The sequence below is a fragment of the Betta splendens genome, chromosome 9 (assembly GCF_900634795.4).
Source record: "Betta splendens chromosome 9, fBetSpl5.4, whole genome shotgun sequence".
Lineage (NCBI taxonomy): Eukaryota > Metazoa > Chordata > Actinopteri > Anabantiformes > Osphronemidae > Betta > Betta splendens.
Window position 1 is genome coordinate 2,955,084 of NC_040889.2, and position 22,773 is coordinate 2,977,856.

The following is a 22,773-nucleotide window of genomic DNA, read 5'->3' on the forward strand; positions in this document are numbered from 1 at the left end:
CGCCTCCTTTCGGAAATAGAAAACAAAAAACAGTCGCAACTAAACACATTATTTTTTTATTTGTATTTCACGGCAGTCTCCTTATTGGGTATTAGATTTGAAAAGAAATAGCCAGGGTTGTTCTGCTTTAAAAGAGTTCACCAACCCCCAGCTCATCTGTAAATGTTCCTACTCTGTTACTTCTAATAAAAAACAAATGCTCACAGAGTAGTGTGCAAACTCGTACAGTTTAAATGCATCAATATCATTTGAGACGATAAATATTTAAGTTTTAAGTACATTTTCTTTACCAGTGCATTAAAGAAAAAGCAGCATCTGATAGGTCTGGATTTCCACATATGCTCTCGTCTAAAACCTGCCTAAGGCCCTAATGACAGTAAGGTTTTACCAGTAGAGCTGCCAATGATCAAACATAATGCGATATCAATAATGGCATGTCTGTGACGCAAGATGCCGTGGCAGCACAGGCAGAGGAAATAGAGGAAGCTCAATTCAAAAGTGCCCACAGTATTAATGAATCAACAGCAGCATTTTAATGAGTGGGGATGAAAGTGAAAATAACTATTAACACAAAAAAAAAAAAAAAAAAATATATATATATATATATATATATATATATATATATATATATATATATATATATATATATATATATATATATATATATATATATATATATATATATAGTTTAGTTTAAACTGGACCCTAGCACTTGTAAAAGGGGTCTGATTATGCTGTATAATAAATATAAGAGGCTTTTACAAATTGTCTTTCATCCGTTATTCTGTAGTGAATGTGGCTCTTTTTGGTTCTGTCTCTGAAGAGCACCTCGTGTAAAATGTGTGTTACTTCTGCAGAAACTAAAGACTAGAACTCCTAAGTGTTCACTTCCTGTTGAGTCCAACCAGCAGGAGGCATTCAGCGAGCATGCAGTTAAAGTAGGAACACGGGCTGCACGTCCATTTCTACACTTTCGGCGCCTGCTTCAAACAGAGTGCTTTCAAAATGTGGCCATGCTGTTTTTGTTGTGCGTGTTCCATCTATGTCCTCAGCAGGAACAGCACGGGGCCCCTCCAAGAGGAAAGGGAACATCCTCACTACTGCCACGGTCGCTGTGGTGTTGGGTTAGGGTTGGGGTAAATGGGCGCCGGCGTGGGGAGTTGGTAAGCGGGCACGGCCGTGTTGGGGTTGGGCGGGTACGTGGGGGTGGGGTACTGCGACATGACGTGAGGCGCCCCGTGACCGGCTAGGTGGCCCGGCGAGGAGGCGGCCGAAGAGGTGGAGGGGGGCAGGTGGAGGTAGAGGGGGGCCGACGGGGCGGGGGGCGCTGTCGGGGTCGGGACTCTCTGCAGGACAACGTGCGGGTACAGCTGGGACTCGGAGCGGTAGAGTCCGGGCAGGGAGGCCTTCAGCAAACTCTCCTGACTCCTGTGTGACAAAGACAAAGACAAAACCAGAACGGTTCAGATCACTCAGACCTCCTGGATTTGCAAACAGGCACTAAAGAAGAGTCTTAGATCACAGGATATTTTAGGATCCTGTAGTATCGAATTAAGAGTCTCACTCCCCTAATCCACTCATGTGGATTAGTAGGATGACTCTTGACACTTTACCTCTGGTATCCTCTGTTTTCATATCCACCGAGGCCTCCCGTCAGATAGAGGGGGCTGTCGGGTGCCAGACGAGGGTTCATCCTCTGGGAGAGGTGGAAGATCTTGGGAGGAGGAAAAGACTCCCAGTCGCCCTCTTCGCGCTCCAGCCAACACTCGCTGCGGCGGGCCGAGCGCTTCTCTCTGCGCCTGCAGAGGACAGGACTTGATCAGTTATAGTGTGTGAGGCTGTGTGGCCCAGTGAATGTATCCTCAGGAGAACATTCATCTCAGCATCTTTTCATAATTCCACCTGCTCCGTCCCTCCTTCTTCGCCCGATCCCGTCCTGATCGCTCCTGTAGACAGCAGACGAGGAAAGACAGGGACATGGCGAGGATGACGATGCCGCTCACCACCGACGCCAGCACGGCCACTCTCAAGCCACGGTCCTCCGGCCGGGGGATTGCTGCAGGCGGGGGAGGATCACACTTTAACCACCATATTCCCCACTGTTGACCTGCCTCCGAGACTGTGACATCACATCACCTTCGCAGACAGGCAGGTAGTTGCTCCACAGCGGCTTGCCGTTCCTGATGTTGCAGTAGATCTTGTCGCTACCAACCAGCTGGTATCCCTCCCGGCACCAGAAGGCCAGCACGCTGCCCACTGATGTGCCCGTGCCGCTCTCCACGTAGAAGGAGCCGCGACGGGGCGGTAAGACGGAGACGCAGGCCAGACCTGGGAGGGGCAGAGACGCATGGCGAGGTCAGCGAAACATCTGGACTGCAGTCAATTCATTCTTGTTTCTGTTTCTTTTTTTAATTTTCTCTCCTCTTTTATTCACTTTCGTGTCTCTTGTCTGTCTGTGTTGGGACTACATGTAGCAGTTACACAGATCAGACAGTCAGACCGAGAGGAGGAAGAGACAAAGTACTATTTTTATCCTCCTTATGCTACAATACACAAATACCCCAGAGAGGTCTCGTGATACGACAGCTATTGTTAGACGGTGCTGCAGGGGAGATTTGGCTCTGTGGGAATCTATAGCGCCGCCCAAAGTATCCTATGTTTCTAAAAGACGTTGCTCACATGGAAAGCAAAGGTTTATTTATTCACCATAGAACTAAAATGATGGTCCGGTATCTGCAGGGAGCAACAGGGTTCCTGCTGACTCAGCTTATCCTCTGCTCCGTCTGCTGTGATACTGTATGAGGCTTGTTAAAAGTCAATTCCCATACTTTGGGTCAGTTGGTTAGAGGGTAAATAAGGCTACTTCAATGTGTCTGTTAACCCAAGTAGAGCCGCGTGACAGAGGCTAAAACACACAGGCATGTGCTGAGAGAATGACCCTGAGGGCCCCACACTGTTTAACAGTCTTTTAACACACATACATTTTTATATTAGTATTAAATAATATTTACTCTTGTATGAAGTTGATGTCATCTTGATGTTTATGATGATGGAAAGAAGGGCATGTGATGCTGCAACTTGCTGTGGTGTGTCAGTATAAGTGAAACTGCGTGTGTGTGTGTGTGTGTGTGTGTGTGAGAGAGAGAGAGAGAGAGAGGGAAAGATATGTGTCATCTTAGTATAAGATCCTGTGAACATGTAAGCGGCTCTAGGCTGATTAGATTTGACAGCTAGGAGGATTTCTGCAGAGGCACAAACAGAGAGGGAGAGGATCCCATAATGCTCCCAAACACACACACACACACACACACACACACACACACACACCCACACACACACACACGTGCATAATTGGTATGATACAGAAAAAAAATGAGGACGAGCTGATTATGTTTTCTTAAAGGGGGAAACTAAAAGCTACTCTGTTTCCCTTAAAAGAGGTGCGTTGTAGGAAATAATAAAATCCAGTCACTGGCCTAGAAAATGAACATTCTGTCATTCTCGAAAGGTCTTCATCGGCATTTATATTTAGCTTGTAATACCTTTACTTTTGAAGCTTCTTCACTTGCTACATGAATCCCAGAAATGTTCAGTTCAGAATGCAGCCATGTTGCCAGGAGAAACGAACATTGACCGATTGACCCGTTGTGATAATTTAAAAACCCCAACATACGGGTGGATGATGAATGTAAAGCAGGAGGCGGGACCAGAAATCCTTATGGTTCATTATTAATAAAATAAAAAACATATATAGCAGTGCTTTACACAAGAGTGCTTGATTTATCAAACACTAAACTGGTTTAACGTGTCTGTGGTTGTGGAAAGCCAAGTTGAATGGGTGCACATTCGTGGGGATTGAGTCCTGCCATGACGTGGCCCGTGATCCGGTGTCCAGGTCGTATGTGATTTCCCCAAAGAATCTCTGCGTGTTGACTCGGAGCGCGTTGTTTGCGCAGTCCTGTTGGTTTGGCCCAAGTCGGAAAGCTCCTCGCGGTCACTGTGGAAACTCTGAGCTGCCAATCGGAGACTTTAGCTGCCAACGGGGTGCTCCTACACCTCGAGCCCCTCCAACCTGGCAACCCTGGCGCCAACAACCAAACATCCCCCCTCTGCTGTGTTCTTCTCTCCAGTTCGTTGATTAAAAACAGACAGCCTCATCTTTAAAAGATTCAAACTTTCACACACATGCAGAGATTAGAACGGCCCCATTGTTGAGTCCACCCACCAAACAATCTCCTCTTTATGTGAGTCAGGCTTTACCACACTCCAAAGGTCTGAGTTGAGGCTAAGGCTAACTCGCTTCCTCTGGTCTGTTCTCCTTTCATTCTGCTGCTGCTGCTTCTTCTTGAGTTTTTACGGTTCCTTTGCTCCAGCTGCTCCTTATCACATGACAATCTCGCTGTTGATTATCTAATCCCCACAGCTCTCAGCCGTTCCTGCACAGAGGCATGCATTTGCATCAAACATGCATTAGTGCTCGCGCACACCGTGTCCTATCCTGCTTTGCTTTTTGAAATATTTGCCTAGTTTGTCTTTGAAATGGTTTGTTTATGGATCAGGAGGAATCGTGTGTGCAGGAGCCAGCAGGGAACGGAGGAAGGTCAGGTAGCTTAGACTGAGTTAGACTGAGGATGGTGAAGTGTAGGGCAGACGTCAAGAACCGAGGCCACGCTAACAAAGAGCTAAATCACTGGGACAGAAAGGCACATTTCATCTGAAAGCGTTCATCAAAGTTACATGAAAACGAGAAACGAGACAAGATCTAAAATTCCACTTTAAATCCACAGTAGCTGTCACGTTGTTTCAACTAAAACGTATAGTGCAGTATCCAGGATGTAGAATCAGAAGGGCACACAGGGCACACTTTTGGACCTGTCACTATCACAGAACGGTTATTGAACTAGTCAATTGGTTGGTTGTTGTACGTAATGTTCTGACGTTCTGAGTGTGTAGACGTGTTTTTGCTTCTTCACCTTCAGTCCTCCTGTCCTTCGCTTGTTGCTACTCCACACTTCAGCCAGCTCAGACTGAGAGAAGCCTCGTTTCTGACTCTCCCCGTAGTCGTAGGCGCCGTGGGAAGGCAATAACGAAGTTGAGCCGCTGCCAGCGGCCATGTTGGGTTGACGGACAGCAGACAGGGGTGACTCCGTTTGAAGCGTGCCAATCCCGTAAGGCTCAGGGGTAAAGTGGCGCGCTGGTGTTACAGATATTCACCTACTGTGCAGGGTGCCAATAAAAACCTAGACTAAAGTAAAGACTAAAGTTTCAGACTAAGGTTTCATGGAACCCGTGTTTCTCTGATTTCTCAGACCTCCTCAAACCTCAAACATCAGACTTAGGTAATAGGCTTAGTGGATCTGCTGCCAGGACTGCATGTACATCTGTATTCCCCCGTGTTAGTGTCTCATTAACGAGATTTATTGCACTAAAAATAGTCAGGAATAGATAAAGGTAATTGGTTTTGTTCAACAGCTAATGAGATTATGGGGCATTGTGATGTTTCATCGTCATGTTTCAGATAACTTGCTGACAGTCAAGACTCAAAGTGATGACGTCTAAAAATCTTTTTTTAATTAATATTGCTATAAATCTACATGCAATCTCTGCCAGAGTGCTGTGAGTGTGTGTTTAGGCCTAAGAAGCTGCAGATGTGTGTGAATTTGGTCTAAGGGAAGAGAGGAAGATATAGATGAGGATCAGATCTCAGATCAGTTAACTTCTGGGAACAGCTGTCAGCCAGGATTTCTGGATAAATCATTCATGGCTCGTATTGATGGCGTTTGATAGCTCCGAGTCTCTGTAATCCGGCCAGGCTGGTCTGTACTTCAACACAGCGATTCCCCATGAAGGATCAGAGGTATGTCTGCAACTTGAATAATAATTAATATAATTTAAAAGTAAACTGTTTTAAACATTTAAAACAAAGAATTAATTTCTACTTCTTAGTCTTCCTTCATTAGCTGCTATGGAAATAAAAGCTTTACACCTACATAGCACCTACCTACCTTTTTTAAAATGTATTTGTTCTATAGGTTTCATGCTTGGAAACTAAAACTAACATGTCCACACATAGAGCAAAACGGCTGCTGTAATCCTGACCTGAAAGAAGGAATTAAACACGACTTAAACACGGTGGGAACCGTAAAGAAGAGTGAGGTGCACGGCTTTCCTCTCTTAATGCAGCTGGAACAAATACTGCACTTCAAACTGCAACACACTCACACGCACGGTATGATGTTGCAAGTCAGCTGATCACCTGCGTGTGTCCCTGTGTGTTATTAAAGTATAAAGTGCTTATTCTTGCTCCTGCCCGTTATGAAATGAGCAACTGTGTTGTTTATTCTCTAAACCTTTAAGAAGATTGGTGTCGCTTGGGTCGACTTGTTTTCATTTCACTGTGTGTGTGTATGGGGCACGTGATATTTGCATTTTGTCATCTGTGGGGAGGGGTATTTGTACACACACGTGAGGATCTGGTCTCTGTGAGAGAGTGCAGTGGCTGCTGAGGCACTAAACGATGGAAAACGAGGGAGAGAGAGAGGGAGAGGGAGGAAGGCGGGATGAGAAAGCGGCTCATGCTCCGGTGGAGCTGAAGTCACACAGGCAGGTGCTGCAGCTTTCTCTTTAGACAGAGCAGCTGCATTGTCTGCCACAACCCCCTCCACATACATACACAGACGTCCATTCAAACATAGAGGACGTAGATCCATTTTTACATGCAGTGATACATTTTCAGGGTTTTAAACTTGAAACGTGAACTGATGACACGTAAGCGGCGCAGCATTGGAAAGAACTTTTTAAGGAACTTAAAACTAGTTTTAAACAATGTTTGTTCAGCTTTCAGTTTATACTCAAGGAAAAGATTGTAGCCATAAAATGATTAAGTCAACCTGTGACTGACCTGTGTAATTTCTGGTCGTTGGGAGAGTCTCCGTCTCCGTCTCTGCCTCCGTCTGTGCGTCTGTTGGAGTCTGGGCTTCTGTCTGCAAGTCCGGCTGCAGTTGGATCGGCGTGCCTGGCCATTCCTCCACTAATGGTGTGGACGTGGTGCTGGCCGAGTCCCCTGTCGCCACCGTGGAGCCTCGGGTCAGCACCAGCACGGAGAGCAGCGGCCACAGCAGCATCCAGAGGTGGGCAATGGCACGTGGAGGGGGGGTCCTCGGAGGCATGGCGATGGAGCAGAGGAAGCGTGTGGGAGGACAGAGGAGGGATTCACAGCCTCATGGTTCCTCCTCTAGGTGAAAGTTTGTAGCATCCTGCTTCTCAGTGATGCCATTTCTTCTGTTTCTTGTTTACCTCCCTCCCCCCGGTCCTTTACTCGTCCCCTCTCCTCCTCCTGCCGCTCATGATGCTGCCGCTGCGTGGAGGCCTGAGCAAGGAGGAGAAGTGAGAGGCTGTGAATTCACATCCAGCTGTACTCGGCGCTCACTCGCTGACTGTTCTCGTCTCCGTCCCTCAGCTCGCTCGTGCTCTCGCTGCTCACTTGGAACACCCCCCTCCCCTTCCTCCCTCACCCCCACCTCCACCACCACCACCCCACCCTCTCTGATCTCCAGCTGGGCTGACTGAGCTCTTGCATAACAGCAACTCACTCGCTGAGCTGTGCTGAGCTGTAACTCATGCTGCCTTAAGTCCTGATATTCCTGCTCGTTGCCTTTTCCCCCCCTCCCCCCGCACCCTGACAGATAGCCGTGTCTGCTATTTATTATTAATATTAGGCTCTTAGTGTTCTTGCAAATGTCATTTTATTCCAAAGAGTCCACGCGTAGTTAAAGTACGATTATGGGTGGATTGGTTTCAACAAAAAAGTCAGCAAATAGACCTTTGGATTTAAAATTTCACAGCGAAAGCTCACAGATCATCTCCCGCACTGTGGTAGTTCAGGTAAATCCAGATCAGTTTTGTGAAGTTTGGGTCTCTGCATAGAACAATGGGCTTTTAACAGTCATTGGAAAGACATTTTGAGACTTTGGCACTTACATACGATCCCACCTGTGTTGTATGTGTGCCACGTCCCCTGTAGGGGCCGTGCTTGTCACAGGTGGATGCTCAGGTGCAATATGGTAAACCCCGTCACGCTTGTTGATAGCTCTCCAGTCAGAAAATCCATGCACTAGATGTGAATAATTCATGCATTTGGGACCAAAAATAGGAGAGAGAGATGGCGAGAGAAAAGAGAGTTGGAGCGGTTAAAGAGGCAAGAGAGCAGCAAACAGGGAGAGCGATGACACAGGAGGAAAAAAACAATCAGAAGAGGAGGAAAGACGGATGAAGTGAGATCCTGCGCTTTTAGCCTGAGAAACCTGCCATCTATCAAGCGTTAGGACGAGTAGATGGGACACCACCAACTGCATTATTTACAGACAGCGCTATGCCACGGTGGACACAAGAAAAAGCTCCAAAGACCTGATCCCAGATTAAGCCATCAAATTACAGCATAACTGCTCCAGACGGAGATGATAATGGTAGAAATAACTCCCAATAGTGTGTCCTCATTTCACGTAATGTGACGTTGCAATATCAAACACTGCTGGAACATTAAGTTTAAAACACTAAACACACTTAAAACATTTTCCACTTATCTGACTTTTAGCAAAAGAGCACCTTCCATAAATCACAACTTAATAACTTCATTTTGTTATAACTCAGCTTTCATGCTCTTAATTTGCTGGCAACAGCTTTAAACATGAATAAATCATCACCACATCAATTATGAACCATGCTATATGTATAAATAGTGCCATGTTTGTATGTAATGTAATGGGAAAGACAGGGGCCAAAGAAAAACGAGCAAAGGGGAACAACATGTGTTTGCAGATGTTCACGGCACGTTTTACACAGGATTACGAGGATTAAAGGAGCAGCTGGTTGCATATAGATGAGAGAAATGAACCACATAATTGATAAAGTGTTAATAGACTGGAAGCAGACCTGACCCTGGTCCTTGGAAGCCACTTTTCAGCTTGCTTGTGCTCCTATACGGCTTTTTGAAGAACTTCAATCAAAACACCACAACAAGAAGATAGAATAAGAAGAAAAAATCCAAAGTAATTTAAAAGGCTGCTTTATTCATCCATGACCACTGGCTGCACTTTTTCATTACGCACATCTTATATAATTTGATCTGTATAAAATGTCAGTGCTGTAACGAGAGGTTAAAACCTGTTCTGGGGCTTTGGGTGGTACTGTAAATACTAGCTCAGGCCCGGAGGCAAATGTGAAGCCAAATAACATTAACTCCTTCCTTTTAGGGGGGAATGGAGACGGACAGCACTCGCTCCTGATCTGATCGGCCAGACAGAGAAGCACAGGCTCGTTGTGACGCTACTGCGTGTGTGTACAGGGTGAGGACACATAGGAGTTCTGGACGCCTCACTCTGTCGCACACAAACACAAACTCTCCGTCACTATCAGCCTAATCCCTAATCCCGCATCTTAGAGCACATTACATACTGTTATATAAGACAAAAACACACGTGCACTCGTAAACTTAAAGCCAATTTCCTCCCAGCCTGTGTCTGTATCTTTTTACATTATGTGCTTGATATATATGTGTATATATCGCTACTGCTTCCCCCACCCATTTGCAAGTATGATGTTGTGTCAGTGCGTCCTTATGCATATTCAGCATGCCACTCTGTGTGTGTGTATGTGTGTTCACATTTGTAATACATCAGCATACAAAGCCAGCAGCCAGCGCTAAATATAGACACGCAGCGTCACACAAGGACAGAGGCTTCGTCCCGTGACTGGGTTTCAAGTGACCTACGACCGCAGCTCTGAGTGGTGGAGCAAATTGACAATTGTTTGATTCTGGCCTAACTTGAGAACACTCTCTTTTCTAAGGAGGTGATGAACTAAATGCATCAAACATTCAATATAGGGTTGTTTTTGATGGCTCCAGTCCACAGACCAGCTGGGGAGTAATCCTGTATGAGCAACCACTGCTTGTGTGCACTCAATGCCCTTGAGAACTTGGAGCACTCTCTTGGAATCACTATCACAACAATGGATTTCTTTGTGGAATTGAGCCACAATGGTATATTGATGGGCAGCTGTTTTTTCATGGTTTTGGAGCTTTAAGCACACATTAATTCAGAAGGTCGACCACGGTGGCAGATAAGAAATAAGCAGTCAGACAGATAAACATGCAGCTGGGCAGCGACTCAGGGAGACAGAGACTCTGGGACTCCTGCAGGTCGTCTGAGCTTCCTTTTCATCTGCGCTGCGGGACCTGGCTGCTTTCAATTAATAATATGTCGGGTATTGTTCCAGGAAAGGTCAATGAGAGGACAGCAGCATGTAGAAAAGGATTTGTGTCATGTCTCACATTTTCTAGATCTTTAATAACGACAATGACTCATTCAAACAACAAGAAAATAAAGGCAGTGATGAAACATATATTTTTTAGAAATAGAGATTTGAAAATCACGTTTTTATGAAAGCCTGAAGGTTAAAGGTCAAACGTGCTTACCAGCATCAGGATAAGATGGGTTTAGATTTGATTCCCAATCTGAGTGTGTGTGTGTGTGTGTGTGTGTGTGTTTGATGTACTTTGGATGTGATTCCTAATCTGAGGTTAGAGTTGGCTGCAATCTGGCGCTACATTTCTATTTACATTTCACGTCTTTCACTAAGCCGTAATCTGGACAGATGCAGCTTCCATTGGCAGCACCAAAGATGACACACAGCGATCTGACCGTGGCCTTCAGAAAGAAAATAAATCACAATTATAACTAATTTGTATACCTTTTAATTAATACTAGGACGTCATGCTGTGTTTTGGTCCTTTTGGGTGGATGTTTGATGTTTTCTGTTGATTGCAGATTTACCTCAAACCCTGGAGAGAGAGACAGCACCATCTTGTGGCACTGACTTAACTTCTATTCTATTCTATTCTATTCTATTCTATTCTATTCTATTCTATTCTATTCTATTCTATTCTATTCTAATATAAGTTTTGCTGTGACAATACAGTGAAGAAAATAACAAATTAAACTTAAATTGGCCAATGATTTTCTGAAAAATAAAATAATTGTCTGACCTCTATGCAAAAATCAACTTGTAGACAAGTAAAATATACATGTGGCTAATTATTGAGTAAAGACAAACAAGCTCCTACTTTTAGGCTGAGTTCAGCACCACAGTGAGCTGGACAGCTCCTCCCCGGGCTGATGAGGTACAGTAAACTCTCTATTGAATATCAACATACTTAACATGACACATGATGATGATAATGATGCAATTTCTTCCTCTCTGTATTATGCATCATGTTATATTGGGAGTATAGGTCTATAAATGCCTTTTAAACAGTCAGGGTATTGGTTTGCTGCAGCTGAATCTTAGATTTAATTCTCATCACACAATGGAGAGGTGTTTTATGAGTTGTTTGCTGAATGTGAAACTCTGCTTTGGATATGTGTGAACTTTTGTCATGTGACTGCTCTGTACTTGCATTTGAATCCACTCCTTTCTTGTGAGATTAAATTCTTGAATCTGCTTGTTTTTTTCCTCTGCTTGGATCTAATTTCTATTGTTAAAACCATTATTCATTATTACATATTTCAGTGGCCAAATTAATTGCATTTAAATGTAAAAATCAGTTTGTCTGTGAAATGATAGGATTATTGGTAATGGTACGGTGTCATTAGGTGGTCAATTAAACAGGGAGGAGTGAGTGGATCTGAAAGTTTCACATACTGTGACGCCTTCTCCCAGGGTGATTACTACTGAATGAACGATGAATGGGCAGTATATTAAATAGGAGACAGGTTGTCTCTGAGGCGTTATTTGCATATACAAGGCTATCAATCTGTGCCCCCTCACTCAAACCTCTCGTCCTCTCTGTCCAGGACGTGAACACTGCCTCCAAACGTCACTCTTTTGAGGATAACACACTGCCGATACTATGAGTTCTTAGCTTTAATATATTTTAAATCTTAACGTGTTTGAATATTCATATTTTGTAGTTATGAAATAATTATTTATTTTAAATAATATTGAGTTTGTACAGGGTGGCACAGAAACTTAAATGGAAACTTTTGTGGTGCGTAGAAGCAGTACGGTGGCATGTGCAGTTGGCAGCGCTCTGGAAGTTAAGCTGTAGTGGTTCAATTAATGTCAATAATATTTTGTTGTTGTTGTTGCATGTATTCTGTTTTTATTTGTTTGCCTAAAGTTCCCGTTTTTCTATCATCCCTTACATTTACTAAGTGCCTAGTGTAGTGTACTGACTGACTAAATCCTCTAGAGGGCAGTGTGACACCACAGCAAAACCTCTGGTTCTCGTTCTCAGCTCCACGAGCTAACTTTGCTTTACGTTTGACTTTTAATTACAATAATTTATATTTATTAATATTTAAACTTTGATCACTCACTATAGTAGTTTATTTTGATTCCTGAACAATATCCATGGGCCACGTTGCAGGCTTTATTAATGCCAGCCGAAGCCAGGTGCTTTGGCCTTGGAACGGCTGCGCACAGATAATCATGTTAGAGTTTGAGAGAGATGTTAGAGTGCCTGTCTGTTTGCTTTTTGCCTTAATATTCACTTAATATTCACTTTCCTAAACGTCACCACCTAATGGATCCCTCGAATTCCAACTCTCCCATGTGCAAATTTAACTCAACCCCGATTGGTCCACTCAGAGCCAGAAAGGGTGTGGGCAAAGTCGTGATTAATTAGCATACCTATCCAGGCTCATAAATGGGGCGACCGCTTCACCTGAAGCCACTGGGAGCATCAAACGCGGAGGAGAAGGGACGTCGGACCTGGTGCATGGCGCGTGAGTCGGACACGGTCGAAGAGAAGTTTAAGTTGGAGTCCTTACGTTGTTACTCACCTGTGAGACACACACAGGTCCGGTCGCTGCGCGTGCTCTGTGCGTAAAAGCGCACAGCCAAATCAGAACGTTTACGCGAACCAAGCGCGAAAACACCTTTCATTCAGCTCTCCAGGCTGGGTCGAGACCTTCGTTCCGACCGGCTTCCGACTCCTACACCTGTTTCTGCTCACTTGTAACCGGTCCGACTCCGAGCTCCCCGTCACCCATGAGGCTGGAAGCTGCAGCCAGGATGGATCTGTTCAGGAAGCTGTGGGAGGCGAGAAAACTGATCGTTGTGGTGTTCATCCCGTTGTCCCTGCTTCCTTTACCACTTATCCACCCCACCAGTGTGAGTAAAAGTTTTTTTTCTTCAATTTTAGGATAGATGGTGGCATTTAAATTATTTAATTACTAAGAAGAATGTGGAACTAGGCACAACAAATAGAAAAAATGATTTACTTTTAACTAAGAGCTGTTTATATAAGACATAATAAGAGGCAAAGATAGCTAGACTATACCTACACATTATAGTCACACTTTGGAATAAAATAAAAACATCTGCAATATATGAAAAACGTATAGGTTTTATACCTAGAAAGCAGCCGATGGTCATCCAGTTAATGTGGTGGTGTCTGTCCTGGTTCCTACTGATAGTCTCAGTGTCCTGATGGGATTTTTGGAGTGTGTGTGTGCTACTGAGCGAATCAATCAAAAGGAGCACTGTCTTGTCTTCTGTGCTGATGAACGCTTCGCCCCACTCGTCAGCCAAGCTTTGTGCATGGAGATGTCGCGACGTGTCGATGAGAGAGAGATCAACATTCGGCTAACGAGCCGAGGTAACAAAGAGGCAGAGAGAGAGAGGCATTTAGCCTTTGCTTTACTTATTTGACCAGACCACTTCAAAAATAGAATTATGTCACTAGAGCCCTCTGATGCACTCAATTCTTCAGTGTTAATCATTCATTTCCTATTTCCACAGCTTTTACTCTACTGACATGAATACAACTAATTTAACTGGGTTCATTCATGTGATCTGACTTTTGGTGATCAAGCCGCATTTTTTGTAATTATGATTTAAACATGATCTTATACAAGATCTGTTTTAGGCATAATGAATGAAATGAGTGTGACAGGTGTGTCAGGATCACATTCTAATAAATAATAACTTAGTCACAAGTTCTTTACCGCGTTGTTAATATTAACTACGGCGCTTTCAACACTTGCGAACAAAGGCAGTAGCTACAGAGCAGCAGGCGATGGTTAGTTATAGCAACAGATGTGTGTCTGTACAGTATGTGTTACATATGAGCTCCTTGGTGTCACAGATGTTTGCACGCTCTCATTAATATTCAAAACAAGTTGTTACGTTACAAGTTCAGTGCAGCCAATCAGACCAGGAACCCTACTGTTATGTCAGGCCTGGTGGATATTTGGCACTAGAAGGCGAAGCACAGGATGAGGCCAAGAAAGAACAACAGAACAAAAACCTTTGGTGGAAAGAAGAAGAAGGAAAAAAAGAAACAATCCAAGCAATTAAGTTATATAATCAACCTACCGCCATGCTGGATTTTGACCCCACGTGGCTTACTTACGACACTAGAGACCCCAGACCGTGCCTGGAATTTGACAGGGGTTCAGAGTGACTCTGTGTGTGTGTGTGTGTGTGTGTGTGTGTGTGTGTGTGTGTGTGTGTGTGTGGCGGGGGGGGGGTGCAGCTGGAGCAGGACAGAACATCTGCTGGATGCAGTCACACCAGGTCAAAGACAGAGAGAGAGGTGACAGATAAGATGGAGACGCGGAGCTGGTGTCAGATGTGCAGTGAGGCAGTGACAATCAGGACAGATGTGTTATTTACCTTACAGCTTAGACCTGTTATGTCAGAGATGATGTTTCACCGCAGGCACTCGAGCATCACATTCTTTTGCAGCCTCAAAAAAAAAAAACGAGTGAACTTTCGTCCAGATTGTTTAAAATCTCTGCAGGTATATGGTGCACAATCTCATTCTTGATGAACAACATCAGGAGAAGCTCATTTGACTGATTATGTCACTGCGTGACACACCTCAAAGTAGATTTGACCTCAAAGCAAACAGTTTCCTTGATTGAATTAGCAGCTTGTATTGATTTTTGCTCCCTGACACGTCTCACTCTGGGCTTGGGTTGCCTCAGTCATCCCTGACTTTCTGCTTGCCACAGCATTTTGGCTTTAAACTGCAACAGTTCAAAAAAGTAGATACAGATTTGACAGACCAATAGTCAATAATCAATAACCAGCGGCTGCTGGATTAGGCTCCTGTCGGTCCATGTTTGTCTCCTGCCTTTCCATCTCTTTGTTCCTTGATGCCACTTGTCTTTGTCAGATTACACACAGTTTTGTTTCTCTTTGTTGTAATGTTTCTCTTGGCTAACCACCGCCGCCATTCTGAACACCTTGTCCAAATCTCGGGCTAATCCAGGAGCTAGTATTAATACCTGGAAATGCCCCTTTTCCTCATGCAAAGTTAAATCCACATTAAAGCATCCACAAAGGAGTGCAGGCTTTAACTTTAGTGTGGACAGAGCATTCTATGGAGGCCAAAGGAGGCCATTATGCAGAATCAAGCATCAAAGAGAGCAGAGTTATGTTTTTTACCTGGAATTGTTTGTGCACACAAAATGACAGAAATCACGGTTTATCAACTTAGACTCGTCCTTTAGCAGGATTTCTGGGTATTAAAGATTTTTTTTTCAAATAGCTGTTTTTTTTACAACGTCTTTGACCCACAAGACTAGAAATCGCCAGTGGTATCTTCAAGATAAACATAGCAATACATCGACTTGTAGTTAGTTAATACGCTTTAAGTCAGGTCTGTGTTTGTGTGTGGATTTATCTGTTTGCATGTTGCTGCTCCTCGTGTGGAAACTTTCTAAATTTAAAATGAGTGTCTTGTTAGAAAAAAAGAAACATCTTCAGAGGTGCCACTTGCTTTGCCTTTGCCACTTTAGAGCAACTGATTTCTTTAAAGGTTCTGGGTTCTCTTGAGTTTTGTTCCCTGGTAAACAACAAAAACTAGTTCTCGCAAAACCCCACGAGGCTCCAGGTGTTTTTACTCCACATCCAGTCAATGAGCTTACGGCTGTTGTGACACTGCAGCGCAAGAGAGACCCCTGTGGCCTGAATACATAACCATTACCAGATTAATGCATCATCTGCGTGTGCGCTAGCGAGTGTGAACCACATTTCCCGTAAATTTACGATTAAAGGACTGATGCGTTAAAATATGTGAAACTATCTGACATCACGTGTCATTGTGATATGGCATCATTGATCATCAGTGAAACCTTTTCTGTTTGCAGGAGGCCAGCTGTGCGTATGTGCTGATAGTCACGGCGATCTACTGGGTGTCGGAGGCCGTGCCCCTGGGCGCCGCTGCTTTGGTCCCAGCCTTCCTCTACCCGCTCTTTGGGGTGCTCAAGTCCAGCGAGGTGAGCACGTCCGTCTGCTTAGCTGTGTTCATCTGTCGCTCCCAGGAGAAAGCAGGGAACCGGTGAAACAGCAGTGAATGCAGGGATAACCATCGGTGACCCCGTTCGGCGGCACTGGCAGAGTCAGCTAATCAGATTCCTGTATATGGGAATATAGAGTAATTCCTGCTTTTGTGTGCTGTGAACTGCACTAAGTATGTTTCAGCAACTCAGATTTGCTGTACGCCTGCGTATGTTGCTTCATTTTTAATTTGCCAGTGTCACCCACATCATAAATCCCCCCCATTAGCCTCTCAGTCGGTCGGCTTCTCTGTGTCCTTCCCAGTTCCCACGTGGCGACACCCACGCGCTCCGGAGCAGTACAAAGCAGCCTCCACCTCCCGCGGTCTTCTCTTTGCTGAACTCTGCCAATTCCTCTTGCACCGTTCTTCCCAGTATTACGTAAAAATGCTGGCTATAGGCCTCATGTGACCAAAATCGCATTGACAAACAGTGACAAAGCTGCCTGGTAAGGCTGCCGTAAGCCTCTTGTGGTGGTGGCCAGTGAATATGCCAGCAGAGAGGTTTATGCAACCTTTCCAGTCTATTACGGTGGGTTCCAGTCTCCCCTAATACCCTCCATGTCCCACATGGACCCACTAGTGGCCCCTGGCAGGATGCCTGCATGGAGCATTAACGTCCACACAGTACCCGGGTTCTTGCTTTATTAAATGATCAGTGCGTTCTGTGTTGACTAGTCGAAGCTGGTAGTTCACAGTAGACCTGTACATTAGGTCTGTTGAGCCATATCTGCTATCAGCACCTCACTGATGTAGGTTTTAGGTGAGAGGTGAGGCCCCGAATCCTGCAGGTGGGCAGTAGAGCAGATTAAGGAGAACAAGTAGCAGACTGTGGGTGTTGATCCAAAGGAGGGGGGTGAAGCCGGGAAGTGGGTGAGCGGTTACATCCGTCTGACATCATTGTGTTAATCGCATGCTTTGCAGGTGGCTGCGGAGTACTGCAAGGACACCACTCTGCTGCTGATGGGTGTCATCTGCCTGGCGGCCTCCATAGAGAAGTGGAACCTGCACAAACGCATCGCCCTGCGCATGGTGATGATCGCCGGCGCCAAGCCCGGCATGTAAGCGGCGACACACATAGGCCTAAATCCTCAGCAAAACATGACCTCCAATACAAATAAATGTAAAATGGACCATGTCCTTCTGTCGTCCAGGTTAGTCCTTGGCTTCATGTGCTGCACGGTCTTTCTGTCCATGTGGCTGAGCAACACGTCGACGACGGCCATGGTGATGCCCATAGCGGAGGCCGTCCTGCAGCAGCTCATCTGCACCGGCCTGGCAGACAGCCACGACGACTCCGAGACCGCCGAGGCCCCTGAGGACGACGCCGGTACGTCTGGCTCCGTCTCTACAGATGAGCAGGGGGAAGGTTTTACTGCTTTTCTGTTAAAGCGTGACCATCTTTGTTGTCGTCTGCAGCCGTTTTAGACAGAAAAGTGAACCTGGAGAAGAACCAGCTGGAGCTGCTCTACTGCAGTAACGGGTATGTGTGGGTGGAATATGTCCACTGTGCTTTTATGTTTTTAAACCTCTACCTAAAATGTTATTTCGAATTTGCACATCCTAAAGTGTTAGTCATTTATTGTGCCTTTTCTCCAGCAACAGCTGCACCAAACAGGAGTTGTCCACACTTAGTGAGATGCAGAGCGGGGAGGTCAACGGCGTGGGTCCAAAGCCAAACGTGGACTTCATCGGAAACAGAAACGGACACCTGCCGCAGGTTCAGAACGAAGCACGGCGTCAGGAGTTGGGGGTGGTGGTGGTGGTGGTGTGGGGGGTGCTTTCCTCATCCGCAGTCACTAAATGCTCCTCTCTCAGGTGGAAGTGGAAATCCCCAACGTGAAGCGCGTGAAGGCCAGGAGGGACTCCCAGTACCCCACCAAGAGGGATCACATGATCTGCAAGTGCCTGTCGCTCAGCATCACCTACGCCGCCACCATCGGCGGCCTCATCACCATCACCGGCACCTCCACCAATCTCATCTTTGCGGAGCAGTTCAACACGTGGGTGAAGCAAATGCTTATCTGATCCACTTGTGGAGGCACCTTCTTGACTTTCTGTGCATTAACACATTTATATATAATTAGTTGGGAGCTGAAGTCAGTCATTGAGGCTGTTACAGACCTGATTAGCATATAGCAGCCATTGAACTTGATTTATTAATTCCTCTGTGTGTGATCAGTAACAGCAGCTAAGAGAGGGGAGCTGGCTCTGCCTGTGGACCTCACCTTTACCCTCTTTAGCATTTGTACTGGGCAGAACACAGTGAAGCGTGTCGACGCAAACACGCTGTGTCACGCCGGAGACGTTAACCTGTGTGCGAGGTGCTGGACAAATACAGTTTGACTGATCGATTGAACCTAAAGTGCAGTAATGAAGACTGCTGTTTTAAATCAGTGGGGCTGATGATGGTTTTCTCCCTTTTCTTCTTTTATGATACACTCACAAGGTTCAACCTGGCTACGTTCTGTTGTTAAATCTGGGTGTTTAAATAATGATAGGCCTTAGCAGCGCCCACGCACCTGATCATGCTCTGTCTTCTCCCTTCCAGACGTTATCCAGAGGCGAAGGTGATCAACTTCGGCACGTGGTTCATCTTCAGCTTCCCCATTGCCCTCATCATGCTGGTCCTCACCTGGCTGTGGCTGCACTTCCTCTTCCTAGGCTGCAAGTGAGTGCACGTGCGACTGCGTGTTGCTCACTGTGTGACTGTGGCTCGTCCCTCGCTGCTGTCCGTATCATTATGGACTCAGGGCAATCCCTGCGTCTGTGGCCTCGGGGCTTTGGGAAAACAGCATGTGTCAGGGCCCTGCGGCGACGCTTGATGTGGCTTGTTGTGTTGTGTCCAGCTTCAGGGAGACGTGCTCGCTGAGCAAGAAACGCAAGACCAGGAGAGAGATGCTGTCGGAGAGCAGGATCCACGAGGAGTACGCCAAGCTGGGACCCATCAGGTGTGTAGGTCCAGTTCGATGGGTCAGTTAGCAAAATAACCGTACTCGTGTGTACACTATATGTCACTGAAGCGGCCAAGCATGACACTGTGGTATGATTATGTGTTTGTGGCTTCTGCATGTGTGTGTCTCAGCTACCCAGAGGTGGTGACGGGTGTTTTCTTCATCCTGATGACTCTGCTGTGGTTCACCAGAGAGCCGGGGTTTGTGCCCGGCTGGACGTCTCTGTTTGAGAAGTAAGTGCTCATTATGTTGCAACATGCAGCCGTGGCTGTAGATACAGACATTCGTCTACAGAGCCCTTTTATCTGTTGGTGCTTCTTTTCATTTTTCCTGCTCGTAGGAAAGGCTACAGGACTGACGCCACAGTGTCTGTGCTCCTCGGCTTCCTGCTCTTCCTCATCCCTGCCAGACGACCCTTCTCCTCCTCCAGCTGTAGGGATGCAGGTCTGTACCACATTAAGCTTTTTTTGGAGAAATGCTTAAGCTATTAGCTTTTTTTAGCTTATTACTATTAATATTTTTAATCATCAGACGATAATTCTGAGTCCGGCCCGCTGGCTCCTATGATCACATGGAAGGACTTTCAGAGGCTGATGCCATGGGAGATCGTAATTCTCGTGGGGGGAGGCTATGCTCTGGCTGCTGGTTGCAAGGTACAGTGGCCTGCGCTCGTGTGTGTGTGTGTTGCTGTCGTACAGGACTGTACCTGTCAACCCCATGTTTCTCCAGGTGTCGGGCTTGTCGGTGTGGATCGGCAGGCAGCTGGAACCAATGAGCGGTCTCCCTCCCTGGGCGGTCACCCTGCTGGCCTGCCTGCTGGTGTCCACGGTCACAGAGTTCGCCTCCAACCCGGCGACTCTCACCGTCTTTCTGCCCATCCTGTCTGCGCTGGTACGACATGCACTTCTTCACGAGTGGAATCTTTAATAATGGAGTCGTTTATAAAGGAAGAGACTTCCCCATGTGTTTTTTCATAATTGTGTTTATTATTATTATTATTATGTGACCGATTCTTGATGCGGGCGGCACGGTGGTGCGGTGGGTAGCACTGTCGCCTCACAGCAAGAAGGTTCTGGGTTCGATTCCCGGAGGCGGACCTCGTGCCTTTCTGTGTGGAGTTTGCACGTTCTCCCCGTGTTTGCGTGGGTTCTCTCCGGGTTCTCCGGCTTCCTCCCACAGTCCAAAGACGTGCATTAGGTTGATTGGCCTCTCTCCATTGCCCGTAGGTGTGAGTGTGTGAGTGAATGGTTGTCTGTCTGTGTTGCCCTGCGATGGACTGGCGACCCGTCCAGGGTGTACCCTGCCTCTCGCCCGTAGCCAGCTGGGATAGGCTCCAGCACCCCCGTGACCCCGCACTAGGGAGTAAGCGGTTAAGAAAATGGATGGATGGATGAATCTTGATGCATTTAAACACACATTTTCCCACCTATTTTTCTCACCCGTCAACACATTTTGTCCTTGCCTTCTTCTCATCCTCACCCACTGCTCTCTCCCCTTTTGCCTCCTCCTTTGTCTCCTTTCTTCTCCGCTTTCAGTCAGAGACTCTGCACATCAACCCCCTACACACTTTGATCCCATGCACCATGTGTGTGTCATTTGGGGTCATGCTCCCAGTGGGTAACCCCCCCAACGCCATTGTCTTCAGTTACGGCCACGTGCAGATCAGCGACATGGTATGCGCGCGCACATGCACGAACCCAGTCACATGCTCATTCTGCACCTGCAGCTTCAAAGATCTCAAGAGTACAGTGTGTCCCAAATCTTCTGTCTCTTAACTTTTTCTGTACATCCCCTTTCCCGTCGCTTCTTCCACAGGTGAAAGCAGGTTTCGGGGTGAACCTGATTGGCGTAGCAGTGGTCATGCTGGCCATTACCACGTGGGGCGTCCCCCTGTTTAACCTGACCGAATTCCCAGCCTGGGCGGCAGCGAGGAACATGACGGGGAGCTTATAACCACTGGTGGTGGGGGGCTAGTGGTGAGAACACAGCTCGAATTCAACGAGAGGCAGAGAAAGGAAACTAGACTGGAAGATACCTGCGTAGACAGACCTGCAACGTCTCGACAGCATTGTGTTCCTCAGAGTTGACTTGTATTCTTGACTGATTAGACTGGAAGTGTGTTAGAAAGATGGATGAGGGATGGTGGAAAGGGAGAGGAGAGGGAAAACTTAGACTTAAAATTATATATCTTTTCCACCATAAGACGCCTGGTCGCAAGTGAAAACCTACACATTACTATATCTGAGGTAATCAAGAAGTGACCTTTATTGATTAAGTGTAAGAATGAGCTAACTTCTGTAGCAACTGTCAAACCTTTTTAGATATACTCAGTATTTTTTCACAAGATTCTAAACAGTCTGTTTCAAAGCCTTAAAGGTGTGTGTGCATGTAAAGCTTATAGACTGTAGGTGCTATATGTACTATTTTGGAAATCTAGGCCTTTTACAGTATATCTGACTGATGTCGTTACCAAAGTCTCTGATGGTAATTTTGTGCCATATTCTACTGTGAACTTTTGAGTACCTTGCAACTCGTGCCTTCATCATGTAACTGTCTATCTTAATACACTTTTAAGCCCAATTTGAGTGTTATGGAAACCTATAACCGACTTATAACAATTACAGTGTTAGCATCACACTGAAGCCTCAGCTGTGCAGGACCTTCCTTTAACCACACAAACCAATAGTGCTTTTGTTGTGCTCTTTTCTACTTGACACCATTACAAGACCAAGAACATAAACTGTACTGTATGCGTCCCATACTATTAATATGAAATCGAGGTTTTATGATGCTGGGTGCATAAGCACTTCTGGAAAAAGAGAAAATTACCTTTTGCATTAGGCAGCACATAGAAAACACCTGCCAGTGTGGCTTATTCCAGCATGGAAATGTTAAAAAGAAATGCAGATGTGTGCAGCTACAAAGTCCCACCGAGTTTTATTGCTGAATGAAGCGAGAACAGGAAGCGTAAGTGAGCACGGGTTGAACGATTTCTTTCAATCAACTGTCAAATCACTACTATTGTATGTTGGTTACAAGGATTTGCACACATCATTGTGCAAAGTAAAAGATGTGCTTTATATTTTTACACAAATTTGCAATGTAATTTGTGGCTTTTTTTTATACATCTCTGTATTCTAAGTATGGACCTTATGGTGTTGTATCACCTTTGATGTAAGGGCCTGTAAGGTTTTTGTAATATAATGTGCCTCAGCCTGTTTTCAAATGAGTTGTAATATTTGAGTTGTGGAGGTGTTTTATTCATATCCATCGTAGACAAAATTAGTTAGTAAAGATAAAGCATCATGCATGTACCATAATAAAAGGCACTAAAACCACTCACTGTATTATTTTTTGTATTCAACATTAATTCCACTTTGTTTGACTTTCCTTGAATTAAAAGGTAAGTATGTTCACTCAAAAAATAATACATCTTTATACAAATTCACGGTTGTTTAATCAATTAATTTC

General features: G+C 45.5%; 2 protein-coding genes across 4 annotated transcripts; one reads left to right on the forward strand and one right to left on the reverse strand.

The window, feature by feature from the left end:
- Nucleotides 1–40: 40 nt before the first annotated feature.
- On the reverse strand, nt 41–13,549 carry zgc:162331 (uncharacterized protein LOC793007 homolog). 3 transcript variants are annotated; one of them, XM_029160476.3, is made up of 7 exons: nt 13,416–13,549; nt 13,016–13,092; nt 6,902–7,369; nt 2,137–2,328; nt 1,903–2,056; nt 1,614–1,799; nt 41–1,428 (listed from the first exon to the last, which is right to left on the reverse strand). In XM_029160476.3, exons 3-7 carry the CDS (start codon nt 7,167–7,169, stop codon nt 1,098–1,100), a joined length of 1,131 nt encoding a protein of 376 aa, XP_029016309.1. In that variant the 5' UTR covers nt 7,170–7,369; nt 13,016–13,092; nt 13,416–13,549; the 3' UTR covers nt 41–1,097. The 3 variants fall into 3 exon arrangements, with proteins under 3 accessions (XP_029016309.1, XP_029016307.1, XP_029016308.1); XM_029160474.3 differs by lacking the exons at nt 13,016–13,092; nt 13,416–13,549 and adding an exon at nt 12,843–12,982; XM_029160475.3 differs by lacking the exons at nt 13,016–13,092; nt 13,416–13,549 and adding an exon at nt 12,691–12,829.
- slc13a4 (solute carrier family 13 member 4) lies at nt 13,040–21,977 on the forward strand. Its single transcript, XM_029160413.3, has 15 exons — nt 13,040–13,173; nt 16,161–16,289; nt 17,273–17,409; nt 17,503–17,678; nt 17,768–17,831; nt 17,948–18,068; nt 18,167–18,351; nt 18,900–19,019; nt 19,198–19,299; nt 19,434–19,535; nt 19,643–19,746; nt 19,834–19,955; nt 20,032–20,193; nt 20,838–20,975; nt 21,118–21,977. Exons 1-15 carry the CDS (start codon nt 13,051–13,053, stop codon nt 21,253–21,255), a joined length of 1,923 nt encoding a protein of 640 aa, XP_029016246.1. The 5' UTR covers nt 13,040–13,050; the 3' UTR covers nt 21,256–21,977.
- Nucleotides 21,978–22,773: the final 796 nt, after the last annotated feature.